Raw genomic sequence first — 23,350 nt, forward strand, 5'->3', positions numbered from 1 at the left:
TCTTCAATTAATTTTAGTCACCTTGTTTTAAAGACTCATTTTTGCACAAACATCACCCAAACAGAAATGAGATGTGAAGTTAGTGAGCCAACAAATGACCAGCTAAGTGGGGGCCTCAAACTCCAACCAGTTTCTTATTTAAATTCTTTAATTCCATGGCTTGTTGGTGGTGTCAGGCTGCCACAGAAGATGTTTTCCAAAGTGGTGATTTTCATTTTTCTATGACCACCATCAAAATGTTTTGTGGACCTGAGCAGATCAACATTACTGAGCCTTTTAACTTTCCTTTTGTTCAGCTACTTTATGGTGGGCACAGCTTGACACGCCTGACAATGTGAGCGATAAGAAGATTTCAGCTTTGCTACAGATTTGTAGTGTGATGTGACAGTCATCTCACTGTCACTTGAATGACAGCCCGTCTCCTGATTAGTAATAGCGAGAAGGTCACATGACACTGTTAGTCATGAGCTTGTCACTCAGTGACAGTTCAACATGACAAAGCAGGTCTGACTGTCTCAGCTCAGTTCTTGTCAGTGTTCATGATTCCACCATTAGAAGGACGCTGCACTAAAATGGTATTTGGGGAGAGTTATAAGACAAACACTACTGCTGAACAAGAGAAACACAAAGGCTCATCTAACGTTTGGCAAAAGACACTTAGATTACCCCCAAAATATGTGGGATAATGTTCTGTGGGCTTATGGGTCCAAAGTGGGACTTTATGGAAGACACGAGTCCTGTTCCATCTGGAGTAAAGCTGTCACAGCTTCCCACAATAAGAACATCACACCCACAGTCAATCATGGTGCTGGTAGTGTGATGGTGTGGGGCTGCTTTGCTTTTTCAAGGCTTGTGTGATGTGAGGGAACCTTGAAACCAGCTCTCTGCTGGAAGTGAAATGTCTGGTCATGAGTCTGTGATCTTAAACTGAGTCGTGCAGTAGAACAACAATGTGAATAACAAGACCAAGTCCCCCTCTGAATAGCTGACAGAAAAAACACAAAATGAAGATTGTGACCCCATTGAGATGTTGTGGTGGGACCTTGAATGGGCATTTCATAGTCAAAAACCCTTGAGATTGGCGGACAGTTTTTTATAGAAGAAGGGACACAATTTCTTCACAGGGATGCCAGAGACTGATCTACTATTACTGGACATGTTTGATTGCAGTTGATGCTACTGAGGGTAGCACACCCAAGTATTTAATTTAGGGCAAATTACTTTTTTACACGGGTGATATAGATGTTAGTGAACATTTTACGTTCAATAAATCAAAAAATCATTTAAAAATGAGGTGTTGTGCTTACTCAAATTTTCTTTGTATTCTACTAAATTTGTTTGGAGATCAGAAACAAGGATGTGTTATGAAGAGGCAAAAATAAAGGAAATCAGAAGGGGCAAATACTTTTTTACAGCACTGTTCACTCACATATTTGAGAAGGACAATGACATGCATCTTCTTCTTTTGGTTGCTCCCATTAGGATCATCTTGTTCCATGTCTTCCTGTCCTCGTCATCTTGCTCTGTCACACCCATCACCTGCATATCCTCTCTCACCACATCCATAAACCATCGCTCCCAATACAAATCTCAGCATCTTTAACTCTGCCACCTCCAGCTCTGCCTCCTGCTTTCTGCTCAGTGCCATCATCTCTAACCCATATAACACAGCTGGTCTCACTACTGTTCTGTAGACCTTCCTTTCACACTTGCTGATACCCGTCTGTCACAGATCACTCCTGACGCTTTTCTCCACCCATTCTACCCTGCCTGCACTCTCTTCTTCACCTTCTCTTCCACAATCCCAGTTACTCTGTACTGTTGATCCCAGATATTTAAACTCATCCAACTTCGCCAACTCTACTCCTTGCATCCTCACCATTCCACTGACATCCCTCTCATTTCCACACATGTATTCCTTCTCGGTGGTCCTACTGACCTCCATTCATCTCCTCTCTAGAGCATATCTCCACCTCTCCAACATACACCTTTTCTTTAGCCTTTGCCACCTCTCTCTTCACCTTGTGCCTTATCTCTTGTACTCTTGTCTACTTTCTGAATCTCTCTGACTATCCCACTTCTTCTTTGCCATCCTCTTCCTCTGTATACTCTCCTGTACTTCCCCATTCCACCACCAGGTTTCCTTTTCCTCCTTCTTCCGTCCAAATGTCATGCCAAGCACTCTTCTTGCTGTCACCCTTACTACATCTGCTGTAGTTGCCCAACTGGCTGGTAACTCTTCACTGCCACCCAGTGCCTGTCACACCTCCTCCCTAAACTCAACCTTGCAGTCTTCCTTTTTCAACTTCCACCATTTGATCCTTGGCTCTGCCCTCACTCTCCTCCTCTTCTTGATCTCCAAGGTCATCCTACAGACCACCATCCTATGCTATCTAACTACACTTTCCCCAGCCACCACTTTACAGTCTTTAATCTCCTTCAGATTGACTCTTCTGCATAGGATGTAATCTACCTGTGTGCATCTTCCTCCACTCTTGTACATCACCCTATGTTCCTCCCTCTTGTTAAAATACGTATTCACCACAGTCATGTCCATCCTTTTGGCAAAATCATCTGACCTTCTTCATTCCTCGCCTTGACACCATACCTACCCATCACCTCCTCATCTCCTCTTTTCCCTTCACCGACATGTCCATTGAAATTCACTCTAATCACCACTTTCTGCCCCTTGGGTACACTGTTCATCACTTCATCCAACTCACTCCAAAAATCTTCTTTCTCATCCATTGCACACCCAACTTGCGGTGCATATGCAGTAACAACATCATCATCACACCACCAATTTCCAGGTTCATAATCATTACTCTGCCTGACATTCTTTTCACCTCCAAAACACTCTTGACATACTGTTCCTTCAGAATAACTCCTACCCCATTTGTTCTCCTATCCACACCATGATAGAACAATTTGAATCCCCCTCCGATCCACCTGGCCTTACTCCCCCTCCATTTACTCTCTTGCACGCACAATATATCAACCTTCCTTCTCTCCATCATATCTGCTAACTCTCTCCCCTTACCAGTCATACTGCCAACATTCAAAGTTCCTACCCTCAGGTCCTCTCTCTTTACCTTCCTCCTGTGTCCGGACATGCTTTTCTCCTCTTCTTCTCCTTCTTCGACCTTCATATATTGATCTTTACACCGGATGCCCTTCCTGACATAACCCTCCCCATTTATCTGGGCTTGGGACCGGCATGAAGAAACACACTGGTTTGTGCATCCCCTGTGACTGGGTTTGCATCAGGAGCTGCAATGACGAGAGTTGAATGTGTGCTGTCGACAGTAAAGAGCTTATCTGAATGGATTACAATAAATACCAGAAGATCACCGTCGAGGTCAGAATTCTAATGGATTGTCCACACCGAACTCTCACTTTATTAAATGGCACTTGTCACCATCCACCAACGCCACTACATGGAATATGACAATTAAAAATGAGCAGAGCAGATCCCCAGGCAAACAACACGGAATCATGAAAGGCTGTAACTACTTTAGTGTCAGCCCCACTAATCAGTAAATAATGGGTTAATTAAACAATTAGTACACCTGGAAAAGTAGAATGAAAATCAAGATGAAAATGCTAAAAAGAAAGAAAGATATTTTTTTCTTATATAACTGCTTAGTATATTTTAATAAAATGTTTATACCAAACTTAGTTTTCTAATTTCTATATTGTTTTCAAAATACAGAATCTGGGAAATAACAGTTCACTTAACATTAGAATTTCCAGAGTCTACGAAAAAACTTGTAGATCCGGCCCACCTTAAATCAGTTTGCACCTCTCTGCCAGCATCTTTTGTCCTGTAAATGTGCCGATAAAGACAAGCAGCAAGCAGCCGGCTATTCCATCCCTCCACCGACTTAGAACGTGCACGAACTTCTCCCAGCTCATGCCTTGATTGATTATCTGAGAGTGAAGTGCAGTTTTAGAGTGGAAATAATAGATCGTTATTTGGAACACATGCATTTCATGTGTGTTTCGTTTCTACAGTAATCTGAGTAAACACATTTTTAAAACAGAAACGTTTTTCATATTTTAGTAGTAAATGACAAAATGTTGGCATAAACTATACAGTAATCCCTCCTCCATTGCAGGGGTTGCGTTCCAGAGCCACCCGCGAAATAAGAAAATCCGCGAAGTAGAAACCATATGTTTATATGGTTATTTTTATATAGGCATGCTTGGGTCACAGATTTGCGCAGAAACACAGGAGGTTATAGAGAGACAGGAACGTTATTCAAACACTGCAAACAAACATTTGTCTCTTTTTCAAAAGTTTAAACTGTGCTCCATGACAAGACAGAGATGACAGTTCCGTCTCACAATTAAAAGAATGCAAACATATCTTCCTCTTCAAAGGAGTGCGCGTCAGGAGCAGAGCATGTCAGAGAGATAGAGAAAAGCAAACAAATCAATAGGGCTGTTTGGTTTTTAAGTATGCGAAGCACCGCCGGCACAAAGCTGTTGAAGGCGGCAGCTCACACTCCCTCCGTCAGGAGCAGAGAAAGAGAGAGAGAGAGACAGAGAAAAACAAACAATCGAAAATCAATACGTGCCCTTCGAGCTTTTAAGTATGCGAAGCACCGTGCAGCATGTCACTTCAGGGAGCAGCTGCACAGAAGGTAGCAACATGAAGATAATCTTTCAGCATTTTTAGACGAGCGTCCTTATCGTCTAGGTGTGCAAACAGCCCCCCTGCTCAATCCCCCTACGTCAGGATCAGAGAAAGTCAGCGCAAGAGAGAGAGAGAGAAAAGTAAGTTGGGTAGCTTCTTAGCCATCTGCCAATAGCGTCCCTTGTATGAAATCAACTGGGCAAACCAACTGAGGAAGCATTTACAAGAAATTAAAAGACCCATTGTCCGCAGAAATCCGCGAACCAGCAAAAAAATCCGCGATATATATTTAAATATGCTTACATATAAAATCCGCGATGGATTGAAGCCGCGATGGATTGAAGCCGCGAAAGGCGAAGCGCGATATAGCGAGGGATTACTGTATAATGTATGAAGCCTGAAGTCCAAAGATCAAGTAAACACTTTCACAAAAGGTTCAAGGACAAGACAACAGCTTCCATGGCGCAGCGGTAAGATTTTGCTGACTTGTAATCAAGAGTCCCCGGTTCGATCCCCACTCACTCCTATATTTGCCGTTTTCAGTAGTGAGCTGCTCTTATTATTAATATTATACAGTACACACATACACTTGGTTTGCGTCTGTAACAGACGATGTACATTTATAGTACTTGTAAAAGTTATCTCTTTTTTTTCACTTTCATTCTCTCCAAATCATGATCACGATACATACTACCGCCCCCCACCCAGGGATCTGACGCTGTTAGTTTTTATTTGAAACTGGGAATAACTGGAGATGTGAGTGGTGTTTTGAGACAATGGAACTGGACATTCTCTGATCTGGAGGGATAAAAGCTGACACACAAACGCTGGTGAATCTGCCTTCTTTGTATTTCACAATCACTTGATATTTTTTTTATTCAGTTTTATTGAGTGTTCCTGCTCATGCTGAATTAGTGTGCACTTTATGGTGTATGATGTCAAAAAAAAAAACAGAGACATAGGTATATATGATGTTTGGAATTATTTGTTTTATGACCTGTATAGTACAAAACTTTGTGGCACGGATGCAACATTATACATCCATGCATCCATCCATTTTCCAACCCGCTGAATCCAAACACAGGGTCACGGGGGTCTGCTGGAGCCAATCCCAGCCAACATAGGGCACAAGGCAGGAACCAATCCCGGGCAGGGTGCCCACCCACCGCAGGGCACACACAACACATCCACACACCAAGCACACACTAGGGCCAATTTAGAATCACCAATCCACCTAACCTGCATGTCTTTGGACTGTGGGAGGAAATTATTCATATTCATTCACATACCATCTTGCGGTTTGTAATCAGTGGCTGCATGTTTTTTTTCCAGATCTTGCCAGTCCCCACATGTTGCTGTTTCTTTTGTACTCCAGGACATGCAGAGGAAAGCATAGTACAGAGCAGTAACTTCAGCGCTATATGCAATCATCACATTCAAATTTTAACAGTTCACACACACATACATTTACAACGTGTGTACCTGTTACAATGTATACGCTTCTCTCTATGCTGTGATTTCTATTACACACCTGAAAGAAAGAGACGATATATGTGAAAACATCATAGCAATAATGCAATATTATTTGAAAACGAACAGCGTCAGATCGGGTTTATGTTATGCTTATGCTTAATCTGTTATCTATTCATGGCTTATTATGGGATTTATGCTAGCAATATTACTTAAAATGGTTTTGCTTATGGATTCCACTCTAAAAACATGGAGATGCTGGTTTGGAGGAAAGAGAGTTGTCCTTCTTAGTCTTTACTGATCATAACATTGCAACATATTTAAAAAGAGCCAAATGCCTTGCTTCTACAAAAGCCCATGGTACATTGCTTTTCAGTAATTGTTTATTGACCTGGTCACAATAATACAAAAATGGATGTTCTGTCCTGTCAGTAATTTTAGTTAAAGTGAAACAGAGTCACACGGAAACAGAGTGACAATCTTGATCTTGCTGTTTTTAAAGGTCTGGCAATGAAGGCTTGCTGATGCTGAGTATGCCACGAGGTATTGTTTTCTGGAATCTAAAAATGTATTCTTTAAACTAAACACTATTGTTGGGTACCTTCTTAAAACTACTGGTCCAGTAATGGCTCTTTACTGGGTGGTGTGGTTCTTCATAGGCTGAACGCTGGACAAAGAGCCATTTAATTCTGGGAAGAGTTCTTTGGGCATAGAAAAAGTTCCTAATGTGTTGCTAAAAGAGAAATGTTTAATGTCTGTTAGGCTATCAGCAGGATACAACAGTTCAGGAAAACCCGAACGTAACCTGTGTGTTTGTGTGCAGTGAGAGCCAGTTAGAAAGAAGAACTCCTCGAGATATCTCAAATCTGTTATCTATTCATGGCTTATTATGGGATCTGTTACAGATACAAATAAAACTTCTTGCTGGAACCTTCATATGGATGGTTCCCCTATGGCATCGCTCTGAAGAAGCCCACTGGCACCTTTATTTTTAAAGACCTCCTGGTGGGCAGTTGCTCAGAAGGGGAGAAGACGCACTTTAAATCACAGGATTTGTTTCATTTTAATCTGGAATGCAAAGTAGTGCCCCCCTTTTATTTCTGTATTTTCAGTTTCATGGGACATTTAGATGCTATGTTCTCTCTTGTCTTTTAAGCCAAGTTAAGAAGTTTGTTTCTATTCTTAGATAGACCTTGAACATTTCTGAGTTAGGACTTAACATTCTTGGCATTAACCCCAAGCATTTTTTGTAAAAATGGTTAACCCCGAGTACTTCTTGGGGAAACCTGTTCTGATGGCTTATACAGTGCTAAGCTCAAATTACACTCAGGACAGTATTCTGCTGCCATCTTGTTGATGAAATAACATGCTGCAAAAAAAAAATCACACATTGTGTGTTCTGCTGTTCTAGGATACATCATCAATATTCATGAGAGGAAGGGAGTCTTCATCAGAAAAACACAATGGCATGTAAATGAACAGCTGCAAAGCCAATTTTAGAACAAACTGAATCATTCGTTGAATCCAGCGATAGTGATGACCATGTGAATTAGTCGTCAGACGTTGACGCGGATGGTGACTCTCCCGCATCCATCACTCTCTAATATGATATGCTTGTATTGTCCTGGTTGGGATGCAGGGCTGGGCACTGCTGACTGTCTCAAAACACGTCACATACAGGAGGTGTACTACATCTGTATCAGGGCACCAGGCAGACACTTCCTACTGCTTTTATGGTGATGTTTTGGTATTTACGTGTTTCTGTTACACATACTTACATATAATTACATTTTTTCTTGTTGAAACAATTTTACGTTCTTCAGTTGTTCTTTTGGATGTAACAGAAACAAAAATTGAATTTGACTTGCTTATTGAGACAATCTGTGTAGCAGTGATTTTCAGTAATTGAAACCCCAAGTTAGCATCATGTTCTTTGAGTATACTATGACCACAAGGGGGCGCCACTAAGCCCCAAACCACAGACACAATGACACCTAACACAGTTTTATGTTTAATAATTATGATACTGCGGTGGGCTGGCACCCTGCCCGGGGTTTGTTTCCTGCCTTGTGCCCTGTGTTGGCTGGGATTGGTTCCAGCAGACCCCCGTGACCCTGTAGTTAGGATATAGTGGGTTGGATAATGGATGGATAATTATGATAAGATCTTACGCAATATAATGAATTGTTACATTTTTAACTCTGAAATGTCAAGTTATTCTTAAATCATAGATTTTTTTGTTCTTTTCTAATGATATTATCCAAATGATTTGAAGCCTAAAATGGAGGAGTAATTTTTAGTACTTCATTTTCTCTTCAGAATGTAATTAAACTAAATGGTGCACGATGAATACATGCAGGTGTAACAGACAACTAACATGAAGAAAACAAATGTCACTTGAGCAATAAGTGCTTTATCGGCAGTAATTGACTTCTCATTGAGAAACTGGGTTGGAACACAAACCTTCTGCCATTGCGGCCTTCCAGGACCGACGCTGATCAGCCCTGATTTAAAGTGTCTGAGTGTTAAATAGCAAATCAGTTCAATGAAGTTAATCAGCAGCAAAAACTGGTCACCAATTAAAAAAGGGTCAGAATGATAACCTGCTGCCAATGCAGCCCTCCATGATTGGAGTTGGGCACCCCTGCTATAAACCTACAGTATAGTGGAGGTTTGTAGTAGAATTCTGCATTCCTGTGGAAATGTTGTGGGACCCAACTCCATTTTTTTATAGCACAGGACTAACATGGATGAGTAGTGAGCAGATCAGGGTTGCCAGGTCCTAAAAATGTATAGCTTAAAAATAGCAAATTTGCCCAAAAAAATAGCCCAATACCTGAAGTAGACAAAATGACACCCCAGAAGGTGGGAGGTAGGTGTTGTTAGAGCATTAGGTACGTATCATCAAAGCCGAGGAGGAACCATTGTAAAGTGCTAACAGCAATGGAAGGGATGCCATAAGGAAGAAAAACTTCAGTGGAGTGGAGTTAAAAAGAAGCCCAAAATACAGCGTTGTTTTAAAAAAATGTTAACCAAAAAAGCCACTTCCCGCGAAAGCCCATTTCTTTTACCTACGGACAATGACTAAAAATAGCCCAATTGGGTGAGAAAAACACCGACCTGGCGACACTGGTCAGCAAATGTACCATTTTGAAAATTATTGAAAATAAACGGTGGATAATTTTACCATCACAGATAGATAGCTGAAAAGCACTCTCTAAGAGAGAGCGATAGATAGAACTTTGTCAATGTATCATTGATCATGGTGTGAAAATCAATCCTGTTTCCCTGTAGAAGTGCATACGGTCAGAAAAGAAGAAAGTTAGTGCACTCGTGTCTGTGATGCAGTGGTGTATTCTTCAATGAGTAATTGTTGGCATTGTGATGTAAATGCAATGTAGCTTGTAAGGCAAAGGCACAGTATGGTTACTGACTGGAGTACTGGTGTCTTTTCCACTACTTCTTATCTGCACCAGTTTACTTCTGTGCATTCAAAGTGTTGCAGTCCGCAGACCTCTTGTGTGTGAATAACAAATGTTTTAAATGATTGTCTTAGATGACCAGCAATTTTCAGCTGTAGCCTTCATTTCCATAATCTTAGTCAGTCAGTCAGTTGGTGGCGCACTCCTGTAAAGACAGTCGTCTACTGTGACATACCTAACAACGGAGACCAACTAGTTTGAGAATGGCTACAATAAGAGCGGACAGGTTTGATTTTCCCATTGGTGTTGTGTACACAGGAGGGCTGAAATGCAATGAATTCTCAACTGGAAGTACAAAGCATAGAATGGACCTGTAAAAAGCTGAATCTATCTATCTATCTATCTATCTATCTATCTATCTATCTATCTATCTATCTATCTATCTATCTATCTATCTATCTATCTATCTATCTATCTATCTATCTATCTATCTATCTCACGGCCTGGATTGTACATTTTCTGCTAAGAAAGCCAAAACAATACGCTGTGTAAAAGTAAATAAAACAGAATGTGACTTTTAGCAAACCATTTAAGCCCCGTATTTAACTGAAAATATTACCAAGGCAGTACATCAGATATTGAAAGTGAGAAATGTTATTGGTTTTTCAAAAATCTGTGCTCATGTTGAGTTTAATCCTTTCAAATTTCTTGGCATGGGGGCCAGTCTTCCACTGTGTTGCAGCCCCTTTACTTTTTACAACTCTCTGTAGATGTTTGGGAACTGAGGAGAGCAACTGCTATAGTTTGGAAAGTGAAATGCTGTCCCATTCTTGCCTGGTCTCGGACAGTGCAGGGTCTCCTTTGTTATATTCTTCATTTCGTAATGTGCCAGATGTTTTCAGTGGATGCAGGAGGGCCAGTTTAGCACCACAGGCTCCTCTGGTACAGAGCCATGCCGATGTGATACATGCTGAAATTAGCAAAGCCTTTCCTGACAAAGAGATCATCTGGATGGCCGCACATGTAGCTCTAAATCCTCAATGTATTGCTCAGGATTAATGCTGCATACCCATGCCATGTGTACTAAAGCTCCGCAGCACCATCAGAGATGCTGGAGTGTGAACTGTGTGTTCCCAACAAGCCGGATGGTCTTTCTTCTCTTTAGCCTGAAGGACGCGGTGTCCATGATTTCCAACCAGAGTTTCACATTTTGATTTGTCAGACCACAGGACAGTTTTCGACCGTCCTAAATGAACTGGGGAGCCCAGAGTGTTTCTAGATCATGTTTATATATATATGGTTTCTTCTTTGCATGGTAAAGATTTAACTTACATTTGTGGATTTCAGAGACGATGGTTTTCATGGGGGGTTCCTGAGCCCTTGCCGAGATTTAAACTACAGAATCGTGTCTGTGTTTAATGAAGTGCCCCTGCGGACACGAAGATCACGGCCATCTAGTAGTTGTTTTCAGCCTTGTGTGCAGAGATTTCTCCTGATTCACTGAATCTTTTAATAATATTACATACTGTAATTCTTTGCAATTTTATATTGAGGAATGTTATTCTTCAACTGATGCACTATTTGCCTTTCACAGATCTTCACTTCTGACAGACCCCATCTTTCTGGGATGCTCTTTTTATGCCCAACTATGTGAGTAACACTCCGGCCAATTCACCAAATTACTTGTGAGATGTTCCACCAGCTGTGGGCTTTTATTTAGCACCACACAATGTGCTCAGTCTTCAGTTGCCCTGTCACAACTTTTCTGAAATGCATCAAATTCAAAATGATGTATATATTTCATAAAACAATATTTTCCATTTTCAACATGTTTTTTTTTTTGGGATTTTATTGATTTTATTAAAATCGCACAACATTCCATACAAATAGATCAAACATAAGATCAAAAACAAATCAACCCCCACCCACCCCTGAGAAAGAGAGCCAAGCCAGCAGAGTAAAACTTAAAGCGTGTAAAAATAAGTAAACAGATGAATAAAGATAAATGGAGAAATCCTCAGTGCTTTAAGAGCTTATTCTAAAATGTTATTGACGAGATCCTGCCAGCTTTTGAAAACGTTCTGCACAGATCCTCTAAGTGAGAATTTGATTTTTTCCAATTTCAAATAGTAAATAACATCAGTTACCCACTAACTTAAAAGGGGAGAGTTAGGATTCTTCAAAGTTAGCAAAATAAGTCTACGTGCCAATAGTGTAGTGAAGGCCATCACAGTTTGTTTGTCCTTCTCCACTTTAAGCCCCACTGTGAGACCACCAGACACAGGGATTGGGACACCAAGGCTGTCTGAAAGACATTTAATGATTTTGGTCCAGAACGATGTTAATTTGGTGCAGGTCCAGAATATGTGACCCAGTGCGGCTGGAACTTGATTGCAATGTTCACAGGTTGGATCTTGCCCTGGAAACATTTTGGACAATTTTATGCGAGACAGGTGCGCTTGATATATCATTTTTGAGTTGAATAATTATATGCTTTGCACATATGGAGCTCAAGTGAATTCTCTGCATTTCTACCTTCCACTCCCTTTCTGAGATGTTAAGTAAGAGATCCTTATCCCATTGTCCTCTTGGATCTTTGAAAGGGAGGGACTGTAAAATGGTTTTATATATTGCAGAAATGCTGTCTGAGTCCTCAAGACTGATCAATATTTTTTCCGGAGTAGAAGTAGGTGGGAGGTGAGGGAAATCGGGCAGGTTCTGTTTAACAACATTTCTAATTTGAAGATAATGAAAGAAATGTGTTGCTTAGGAAGTTAAATTTGGAGTGTAATTGTTCATAGAATGCAAAGACATTGTCTATGTATAGATCTCTGTGATTTAATCCCAAATGTTTTCCAGACAAATGTTTGAGAGGGTGGAAAAAGGTGGTTCTCGTGCAGAGGTGCCACAGATAAAAGCTTCATCTTAAAATGCTTCCTACATTGGTTCCATATTCTGAGTGAATGAAACACAATTGCGTTGTATTTATTGTGGTACAAAGCAAGGAATATAAAGAAGTACTGCAGAATTTTATTTCTGTTGTGGACCAGGCCTGTGTATGTTCATCTATTTGTGTCCAGGTTTTTATAGCTTGTATGTTTGCTGCCCAGTAATAAAATTGAAAGTTAGGTAGAGCCATGCCACCTTCTGCCTTAGGTCTTTGAAGGGTCGCTCTTTGGATACGTGGATGTTTTGAATTCCAAATAAATGAGATTATGGTTGAATCTAATTTCTTAAAAAACTTTTTATTGATGAATATTGGAATGTTTTGAAATAAAAAGTGGAGCTTAGGAAGGAAATTCATCTAAACGTTAATTCTGTGGGAGGCAGAATTCTGGCTTGGTTGTAGGGAATCAAATACTTTATTTCACTCAATGACATGCAAATCATTTGATAACGTTTATGTGATGTATTTTTTCTGGATTGTTGGTTGATATTCTGTCTGCCTCCATTAAAATGAAGCTACCATAAAAATGAGAGACTATTCATTTCTTACATACAAATTCAGCAGGGGATCAAATACTCATTTCCACCGCTGTATTATGAATGGCACAGCACACAGTCATCCTTCTTTCTTCCTCTCTCTCCGTCTCTTGGTCTTTGCCTCCTTCGCTCCTCCCAGCAAACTTCATTCACCTTCCACCCAACTCTGGCTCGTCTCTGTGAGGCCAGCAAGTCCTCATATATTGGTCAACCCAGAAGTGCTTCTGCTCTTAAGCACCTCCAAGTAAGGCGGAAACCCCAAGCTATTTCACTTCCCAGTCCTTGCAGCGCCCCCTGGCAGCACCCATGGTACCCAAAAGGGCTGAGGTAAAGAACTCCAAGTCCCAAGATGCCCAGTGGAGCTGCCATCTAGCGTTTTGGGGGCTGCCGGCCATCCCTTACACTACATTTGTCCCAAATTACCAAAGTTCCACAGCACTTATTGTGCTTCATAGGATGGTCCTAGCAAATGTGTGACACGTGTTCAAATAATTCCACAGACCAAATATCTTCATTTTAAAAGGTTTAGAAGACCTTAACGTTTAGTAAAATTCAAAGCAGATCAATTCACACAAAAAAATAGAGATAAAACTGCTATTAAAGAAAAGCTCTTGTTTAAGATAAGTTCTGTTTAACTCGCCGCGCTTCTGAAAATTTGGCCATACAGTCACATGTTAGGCACTTTAAGCAAAGCCAGAAAACTGTACGCCATCTCCTGTTTGCAAACACATCTAATAGTCCGAGCTAGGAGAGAGACTGCGTCCACACTGCCTTAATTTACGCTGTTGTAGAGATCTAGTGGAGAAAACTGAAAGGGGGTTAAAGACTACAAACTATATAATATATATAAAGAAAAGTGTATTCTATCGAAATTCAGCCAACACTTAGATAGTGAATTAAACTCTATCTATCATATAGTGCTATCAAGTAACCAATGGAAGGTACTGGTCAGTGGTCACACAACTTTGGACGGCAGATTGTTATACTGGTGTCCGTTCCGAGCCAAAACCCTGGATAGAGGGGCCCAGTGAAGGAGGTGCTGAACCTGTGCAGGAGGGTCATTGTGTGTGAGATGCTATAAAATGACAGAGAGCCAGCAGGCCAGTCCAGATACACACCTATTCTGGGGTTATAGGGGACGTCGACTTCAGTCCCCATGTCATTGTGTTTCACAGAGACATAGGAATTATTAGAACACAGCAAACACCAGGATTCTTCATTGTCTCCAAGGCCACACCCATCACACTCTCCTTTCCTACCCAGTCCTTTATATGTGACTCCAATCCTCATGTAGTCTCCAGTGCACTCCACTTCCCAGTAATAACAAGTCCCGATCAACGCCTCTCTGCACAAAACTTGAGGACACCAGTGAAATCTTTCAGGATGATAAGGATATTCATTTTCTGTCTCCTCACATGTCACCTTCTTGTTACCCTCAGAGAGATGGAGGTCCCTGCCTGCTGTGTTGATGTCCAGTGTGAGTGGACAGAAGTCTGAAAAGAGACAAAAGAATCTGTGAGTGTGTAAAGGGACAGGGGGCAGAGCACAACACAGACAATTAACAAGAACCAATCAGGAGCTGAACTGGCAAAACTTGGAATTCGGCAACCACTCGTCATCTTTGTCAGGTCAGAATGTTCTCCTTGTGTCACTCCTGGTTTTCTTCACATGTCCCCCAGATTTGCATGTTGGGTTAACTGGCCACTCTGAATTGGCCTTGTGTGGTTGTGGCTGTGTGAGCACCTGACTTTAGTACAATGCAGCCTGAACTGGATTAACACTAGAATTACCAAAGTTTACGAGAAAACTCGTAAATCCAGCCCACCTTAAATCCACTCACACGTCTCCATTCAGCGTCTTTTGTCTTGTAAATGTGTCGATAATCCCAAGCAGCAAGCAGCCTGCTATACCATCACCCCCACTGCCGGAGAAACTGCAAAGACCTGTCCCAACTGAACTCTTGTTTGTCAGGGAGTCAGGTACCTAGGCTAAAAAAAATATCGTTATTTGGAACACAAGCATTTCACGTGTGTTCCGTGTCTACAAAGATCTGTGTAAGTGTAGGATGACAGAAATGTTGAACACATACCTAAAAGACAAACTTTTTTTCAATGTTTTAGTACTAATGACAAAATGTAGACATGAAGTGTACTGTATAATGTGTGAAGACTGAAGTCCAAAAATCAAATAAGCGTTTTCACAAAAGATACAAGTATAACAGAACAAATGCGCTCCCCCCCAAGACTATAACCAAAGAAAAATCACGTTAGTGTTGCATATTATCCTGACTTCTTGGGTAGTACAGTGGTTAGAGCTGCTGACTCCTACTCAGAAGGTCCCGGGTTTGAGTCTTAACGTGTCCCAAAGTAAACGTTTTGAGAAGTGAGCTGCTCTTATTGTTACTATTATACAATAAAAACATACATTTCATTTGAGTCTGTAACAGCCGCTGTAAATGTACGGTACTTGTAAAGGTTAGCATTTTTTTAAGTTCAGTTTTATTCTCTCAGTCGCGTTCACGCTCGCCATGATCTGCTCCTGCTGTTTTCAAATAAAGACGAGCTATAACAGAGGTGAACTCAGATTGGAGAAAGAGAACAGAAGCACTCCCCGCAAGAAATGTCCACTTACATATAAGAACAATGCAGCTGCACCAGGCGTAAAGGCGAAAGATGGCACTATTTCGATACAGGACGAGGTCTGGCGTCATCCTGCCAATCAGTCTGCTCTACACCTGTCCTCCAACAAAACAGCGCGGCTTACAGAGCTCGCCAACGTATCGTGCAAACTCCTGCTTGTGATTGTTTTGTGATGGTCTTTACATATCTGTTACTTATATAAAAGTCAGATCAAATGTTATTTACCTTGATTTATTTACTCATCTTCCTACAGCATAAAGTCACTCATTCAAGTACACTGAAGAGCTTCCTCTGTTTGATCAACTATCAGTTATATAGTGCCTTTCATATGTCCCTACCTTGCAAAATATTTCACATTTGTCTGCTGTCTCTCTTTTATAGCACATGTCCTATTTGTCATTCTCTGTTATAGTCCTTTCCTGTCATCTATTATAATGCATTTCTTATCTTTGTAATAAAGTGCCTTTCATATTTATGTATTATAGTCAGTCTTTCACATTGCTCTGGCTGGCTGTTGTCCTGTTTCTTTCACATCTCTTACAGTACATAGTGACTTTAACATCAATATATTATATAGTGCCTTTCACATCACTCTATCACCAATATACCCCCAATAGTCTTTGTCCCCTTCCAATTTGTACCAAGAACCCAAATTTTCTGACAAATGAGTTTAAACTGACCACATTTATTGTCATCCGCCATTTTTATTTGTTTTAATGTTTAAAATATGTGAAGTTGAGAATCCAAAGCAAAGTGTCTGCTCTGTGGAATAAAGAATGGTTTATGCGGAGTATTTTTGTAACTATAGACAGCATTAAATGATGGTATGAAGGAGGAATTTCTAAGTGAGAAAGAGGACGAAAGTGAGAATGGAACCAAAGATCATGTGGTGGAAGTGGAAACAGGAATGACTATTGTGTGAAATTAAGAGAGGAAGTGAGACAGGTGCTGGGTAGTGATAAATGACAGGATAAATGAATGGAACACCACAGCTGAAGTGATAAGGGAGAGAGCTAGGTATGTGCTTGGTCTGAGATCTGGACAAAGGAAGGAATACAAAGAGACATGGTGGTGGAATAAGGAAGTACAGGAAAGCATAAAGAGGAAGAGATTAGCAAAAAGGAAATGGGATACGAAAACCAGACACGTGCACAAAGAGATGCAGAACAAGGCAAAGAGCGATGTGCCAAAAGCTAAGGAAAAGGCATATGTCAAGCTATATGAGAAGGTGTACATAAGTGAAGGAGGAAAGCACTTGTACCAATTGGCCAGGTGGAGGCAATAAACAGGAAAGGACCTGCTGCAGAAAAGGTGATCAAAGATACAGATATAAATTTGCCGACAAGCGGGGAGAGTGTGTTGAAAGGGTGGAAGGAGAACTTCTGAATATAGAAAATGAGAGAGTGTATGTTGGATGAACTGGACATAGTAAACCAGGCAGTACAGGGTATCAGCAAGGCTGAAGTCAGGGAAGCTATGGAGGAGATGAAGAGTGGAAAAGCAGTTGGCCCAGACGATATACCAGTGAAGGAGTGGAGACCTTTAGGAGATGGCAGTGGAGTGTCTGACTAGATTGTTTAACAAAATCTTGAAAAGCGAGAAGATGTCTGAGGAGTGGAAAAGACGTGCATCAGTACCAATTTTCAGGTACAAGGGAGATGTGCAGAGCTGCAGTAACTACAAGAGGATATGAAGTTGATCAGCCACATCATGAAGACATGGGAAAGAGTGATGGATGCTCGGTTGAGAGGAGAGGGGGAGATCTGTGAGCAGCAATATGTTTTAATGCCACGAAAGAGTAGTACAGTAGTGATGTTTGCTTTTAGAGTGTTGGCGAAATGCAGAGAAGGTCAGAAGATTTAGCATCTTTAGATAAAGGTGATCAAACATAACAAATATTAGGCCACAATTACAGTGCATTCTGTAATCCACTGTGTGAATTATCAGTATGCTTCTGCTGGAGTATGTGAATTTCCCCTTGGGATTAATAAAGTATCTATCTATCTATTAATAAACATAAATGCAAATTTGATATGTGGAAAAAGTAAGTCCATCCCTCCATTGAATACTAACCTCACTCAAGTATCTCAAATTAGAATCAGATGCAGATGATGAGAACAACACAGGAGAGGACCTCATCTGAATGCGTCCTCTATGAAAAATCTCACACATTTAGTTTGGTTTGTGTTGAAGTGTGTGTGATCACCACGCTTAGATCAAAAAGAGCTCTCTGAGACCTTCAGAAAGAAGGAGTTTAAATAGATTTTTAAACAAAGTCTTTAAGAAGCCTACATTTTCTCACAGGACCTTCAGCTATTGATGCCAAAGTGCACGAGTCCACCATTAGAAAGAGACTGCACACATGAGGTCTACGTGGGAGGAGTGCCAGGAGGAGACCAGAAAGAACATCCGGCAAAGACCAGGGGCCATATATATAATGCCATGCATAGAATTCACAGTAAGACATGGCGTACAAACAGAAATGTGTGTACGAACAAAAAAATCCAGATGCATAAAACTATGCGTAAACCAAGTTCCACACTCTTCCTCTTTATAAATCCCAATCACGTGCGTAGCCACACCACAACCGCTCCCAGAATTTTGCACATCTGAAAATGCAAATCAATATAAATAGTCCCTTTCATTAGGTGTTTTCTTAAGACAATGACAAAAACATGTATAAAAAAGTGGAGGTCCTACTCAGTGACAACAAAAGGAGACTGATGAGACGATACTTTCTAAAGTTCAAGTTCAGCCTGAAATAAAAAAGTGCTCAGATGTCCAAGTTGACATGGAAATGCAACTCATAGGCCACTGTCTGAGAGTTATATGGAAGTGTATTAAGGCACAGGAAAGAGAAGAAAAAAAATAGGGTCACAGTGAAGAATAAAAATGTTGAAATGTCAACTTTAATCTTGAAATGTCCACTTTAATTAAAGTAGAATGTTGTAAAATTCATCTTAAAATCAATGTTTAATTTAGTAGAGTTTCTCAGATCCCATTGTAACTAAAGTAGTATGCTAAATGCTTCATATTCTCTGTGTTCAATGTGTGTGAATCACTATATGCTTCGACAGGAATGTGCAGGCAGTGATTACATTCATGATATTACAGCTGTCTCAACAATTTAAAATACTAAGTGGTGGCATAGCAGTAGTGACAAGCTGGCTCCCCATCCTGGAATTGTTCTTGCCTCCCAAAAGATGCAGGCAGTGATATGCGCGACCCTCAATGAAATAATTTATAGCAGCAGTACCGTGTCTGTCAAAAAAAAGGCTGTCCGATAGGAGTGCAAAAATGTTGGTCCAAAATGCTGTTAATTTGGTGCACAGCCAGAACATGTGGACCAATGAAGCTGAAGCTTAACTGCAATATTCACATATTGAATCCTGCCCTAGAAACATTTTGGATAATTTTAAAACGGGATAAATGCGCTTGATAAAAGATTTCATGTTGAATGATTGAATGCTTTGCACATAAGGAGCTCGAGTGTACTCTGTGAATGGCTGCCTTCCACTCCTTTTCTGGAATATTAAGTGACAGATCTTTTCCCCAATGTCCTCTGGGGTCATTGAAAGGAAGGGACTTTAAAATATTTTTATAAATTGTAGAGATGCTATCTGAGTCTTCAAGACTGATCAATAATTCTTCTGGAATAGAACAAGGTGGAAGGTGAGGAAAATCGGGCAGGTTCTGTTTAGCAAACTTTCTAGTTTGAAAGTGGTGAAAGAATTGTGTTGATGAGAAGTTAAAGTTGAAGCATAAATGTTTGTAGGATGCAAAGACATTATCTATGTAGAAATCTCAAAATGTTTTGATCCTGGATATTTTCCAGACATTAAATATTGTGTATGTTTGAGAGGGTGGAAAAAGGTGGCTGTATTGTAGAGGTGTAACTATAGAAGCTTCTCTGTCTTAAAGTGCTTCATACACTGGTTCCATATTCTGAGTGAATGGAGGGCAATTAGATTATTAGTGTAATGATGATAGTTTGTACTCACTGGGTCACAGAGCAGGGGGTATAAAGAAGTACAGCAAGATTTTATTTTTATTATAGACCAGGCTTGCGGATATTTGTTGATTTGTTTTGATGTCTAGTCCTTTATAGTGTTGTATATTTGCTGCCCAGTAATAAAACTGAAAGTTAGGTAGTGCCATGCCCCCTTCTGCTTTAGGTCATTGTAGAGTCACCCTTTGGATGTGTGGACGCTTCAAATTCCAAATAAATGAAGTTATGATTGAGCCTAATTTCTTAAAAAATTATTTGTTAATGTATATGGGGATGCTTTGAAATAGGAAGACCAGCTTAACAGTGTTGACTCTTCCAGCTAATGTAAGGTGGAAGGCAGACCACCTATTCACATCTTGTTTAATTCTTTTCATGAAGACAGTACAATTTTGTGTAAAAAGATCTTAATATTTACTTATGATGTTTACCTCTAGGTATTTAAACTGATCAACTAATATAAATGGGAAGGTGTCCAGTCCGATTTTATGTGCTGGAGAATTCACTGGAAAAAGCATGCTTTTATTCAAATTTATTTTAAGTCCAGATATTTTTTGAAAATCTGCTAGTGCTTTTAAGATTGCTGGCACAGAATTTTGTGGATCAGATATGTACAGTACCATATCAGCTGTATATAGTGATACTTTCTATTCAAGTCCTTCTCTGAGAATCCCCTTTATCACTGATGCATCTCAAAAGTTTAAAGCCAATGGTTCAAAGGCGATTGCAAACAGTAAAGGTGATAAGGGGCATCCTTGTTGACTACCACGTTCTAGTTTGAAGTTGTCTGGTCTGACATAATGTTAATACAAACTGAGGTTTCTGGACTGGTATAAAGTAGTTTTTATTCATGCACATATGTTTGGGCTGAACCCCATTCGACCATATCAAATGCTTTTCAACCATCTATAGATAATCTCTGAGGTGTTAGATATAATGGGTGAATATATTATATCAAACAAATGTTGAAGTTAAATGTCTGCCTTTTAAAAAAATACAGTTGGGTCTTATGATATTAGAGAAGGAAGCACTTTCTCAGTTCTTCTGGCTAGAACTTTGGAGAGTATCTTAACATCGTTATTCGGAAGAAAGATTGGTCAGTATGATGCACATTGTAGTAGGTCCTTGTTCTACTTAGGAAAGATGGTAATCAATGCTTGTCAAAGTTAGCTTGAATTTTTAGAGGTAGATTTTTTTTTTGTCTTTAGCTTCTATAAACGTTGCTAATAATAGTGGAGCTAACTTATTTTGAGAATTTTTTATAAAATTCCACTGGGAAGCCATCAGAGCCAGGTGTTTTTCCACTCTGAAGTGAATTTATAGCATCTAGTAATTCTGAAAGGGTCAGAGGTTTATCCAGTTCTACAGCATTAAGGGTATCTAGCTGTGATATCTAATGAATAAAATAACTAATTTGATTGTGTCTTATCATCTTTAAACTGAGCAGAATATAGTAATTTATAGTAGTCTCTAAATGTGTCAGTTATATTTTTCTATTTTAATTTATTGCATTATGGACTTCCTGCTTGTGGAATTGTTGGGCTAAGATCTTATTGGCATTCTGTCAGTGTTCATAACAATTATATTGTGATTTAAAGATAAGCTGTTTCATTTCTTTAATAGTCAAGAGGTTAAATTCTGATTGCAAAGTCTATTTTATCCTATAAAGTGCCTCATTTGGAGACCTTGCGTATTCTAGATCTATTCTGGTAATTTCGCTCATTAACTCAGATGGCATCTGATTTATTTTTGTGAGAACGATATGAAATGATCTGTCCTCTTAAAAATGCCTTCAGTGTTTACAAAAGCATACCTGAGACTTCTGAGGATGCATTTGTCTCAAGAAAATAATCAATTTGCTTGGATATGTATTCTGCACAGTTCTCATCAGCTAATGACAGGGGGTTAAGATGCCAGCTATAAGGTGAGTGTGTAGGACGCAGTAATTTAAGTGCCATGATCAGAGGGGGGCATGGTCAGAGGTAACAATAGCATCGTACTTACACGATTTGATAGTGAGCAAAAAATTATTGTCTGTGGAAATAATCAATTCTTGAGTAACAATGATGTAAAGGATGAGAAGAAGGAGTATGCTCTTAGGTTAGGATTTGAGAACTTCCATGAGTGAGAAAACTCCTGACTGACAATTCATTGATTTACTGCCAGCACACAAGACGGCCATCGAGTGCTGAGAGATGTGCAGTTCATTACAGAAATCTTAATAGAGTGAGCTGAAGCTGCTTGATCATCAAGAGAGATAATTCAGTTAAAAATCAAAAGACATGGCTTCAGAATAATAAGAGATGCAAAGATGGAACTGAACTTTGAAAAACTCGATTCAGAACAACATGATGGGCGAGTGGTTGGAGCTGCAGCCGCACAGATTCAGCATTTCAACTTGGGATTTGGCACCCACTTGTTACCCTTGTCAGTTCTGCATGTTCTCCACATGCCACTCTGGTTTTCGTCTGACATCCCATAGATGTGCAAGTCTAAATTGGTCATGCCTGATTGTGGCTGTGTGAGCCCTGCCTTAAGGACAATGAAGAATATATAGGTCATGTGACCACGATGGACTGCTTTTCTGAATGAATCAGTCAATGAAGGCAATCAGTCGTTGTTCACAAAGTAATTGGAGAAGCTGATTGATTTTGATTGAATGTTGTAAATCAGTAAACTTGTAAAGTGACCTGAGGTCAAGTCAGTGAGGAAGATGACTTTCTGGAAATGTGACATGGACTCAGTGTGTTCTGGAAATGAGCACTCAGCTTACTGGAATGTTTGTCATTTTCAGTAACAGTATCATGTTGAATATTTTAACATCAATTATCTGTATGTATTATTTATACATTAATAGCGGGTGAAACTAAGTTTTTTCGTTTAAAGCATATTTAGCTGCATGTATTTAGTGTATGCAATGTGCTATACAGAAATTATTATTATTCTCAATACAATTATAATTATATGAGAATTGCACACAGGAAGGAGACCATGGAAAACAGAAAAGGAAAAAAGCAGTAAGGGTGAAAAAATTGGAGGGGACAAGAAGACTACTAGAGGTTTCACTTTTGTGACCGGTGGATGTGGTGTAGTTGGAAGGATTTCAGTTTGTGTTTTTACTTTTTGTTATTTCACTTGAAGGGATTTACACCTCACAGACTGCTTTGGTGCTTCTCTGTCCTGAAACTCTCTATCCCATAATGCACCAGTCACAGGACCCCATCACCCTCATCGCATCAGTCACTCAACACTCACACGGCTGTTTCTGATGGCTACACTTTCTTATCACAAGCCTCCATCCATCCATCCTCTTCCGCTTATCTGAGGACGGGTCGTGGGGGCAGCAGCTTGAGCAGAGATGCCCAGACTTCCCTCACCCTGGCCACTTCTTCTAGCTCTTCCGGGAGAATCCCAAGGCGTTCCCAGGCCAGCCGAGAGACATAGTCCCTCCAGCATGTCCTGGGTCTTCCCCGGGGCCTCCTCCCGGTTAGACGTGCCCAGAACACCTCACCAGGGAGGCGTCCAGGAGGCATCCTGATCAGATGCCCGAGCCAACTCATCTGACTCCTCTCGATGCGGAGGAGCAGCGGCTCTACTCTGAACTTCTCACCCTATCTTTAAGGGAGAGCCCAGACACCCTGCGGAGGAAACTCATTTCAGCCGCTTGTATTCGCGATCTCGTTCTTTCGGT

At 40.3% G+C, this 23,350-nt stretch overlaps 1 protein-coding gene across 1 annotated transcript in view; it reads right to left on the minus strand.

Annotated features, from left to right (window-relative positions):
• The window catches only part of LOC127527136 (E3 ubiquitin/ISG15 ligase TRIM25-like), a 57,110-nt gene that overhangs the window by 11,847 nt on the left and 21,913 nt on the right, over positions 1-23,350 (minus strand). The window contains exon 6 of the mRNA XM_051924798.1: positions 14,437-14,507. Within this exon, the coding sequence (XP_051780758.1) occupies positions 14,437-14,507 (71 nt within the window). The remainder of the gene's footprint in view (positions 1-14,436; positions 14,508-23,350) is intronic.

This window comes from Erpetoichthys calabaricus, chromosome 3, assembly GCF_900747795.2.
Source record: "Erpetoichthys calabaricus chromosome 3, fErpCal1.3, whole genome shotgun sequence".
Taxonomy (NCBI): Eukaryota; Metazoa; Chordata; class Cladistia; order Polypteriformes; family Polypteridae; genus Erpetoichthys; species Erpetoichthys calabaricus.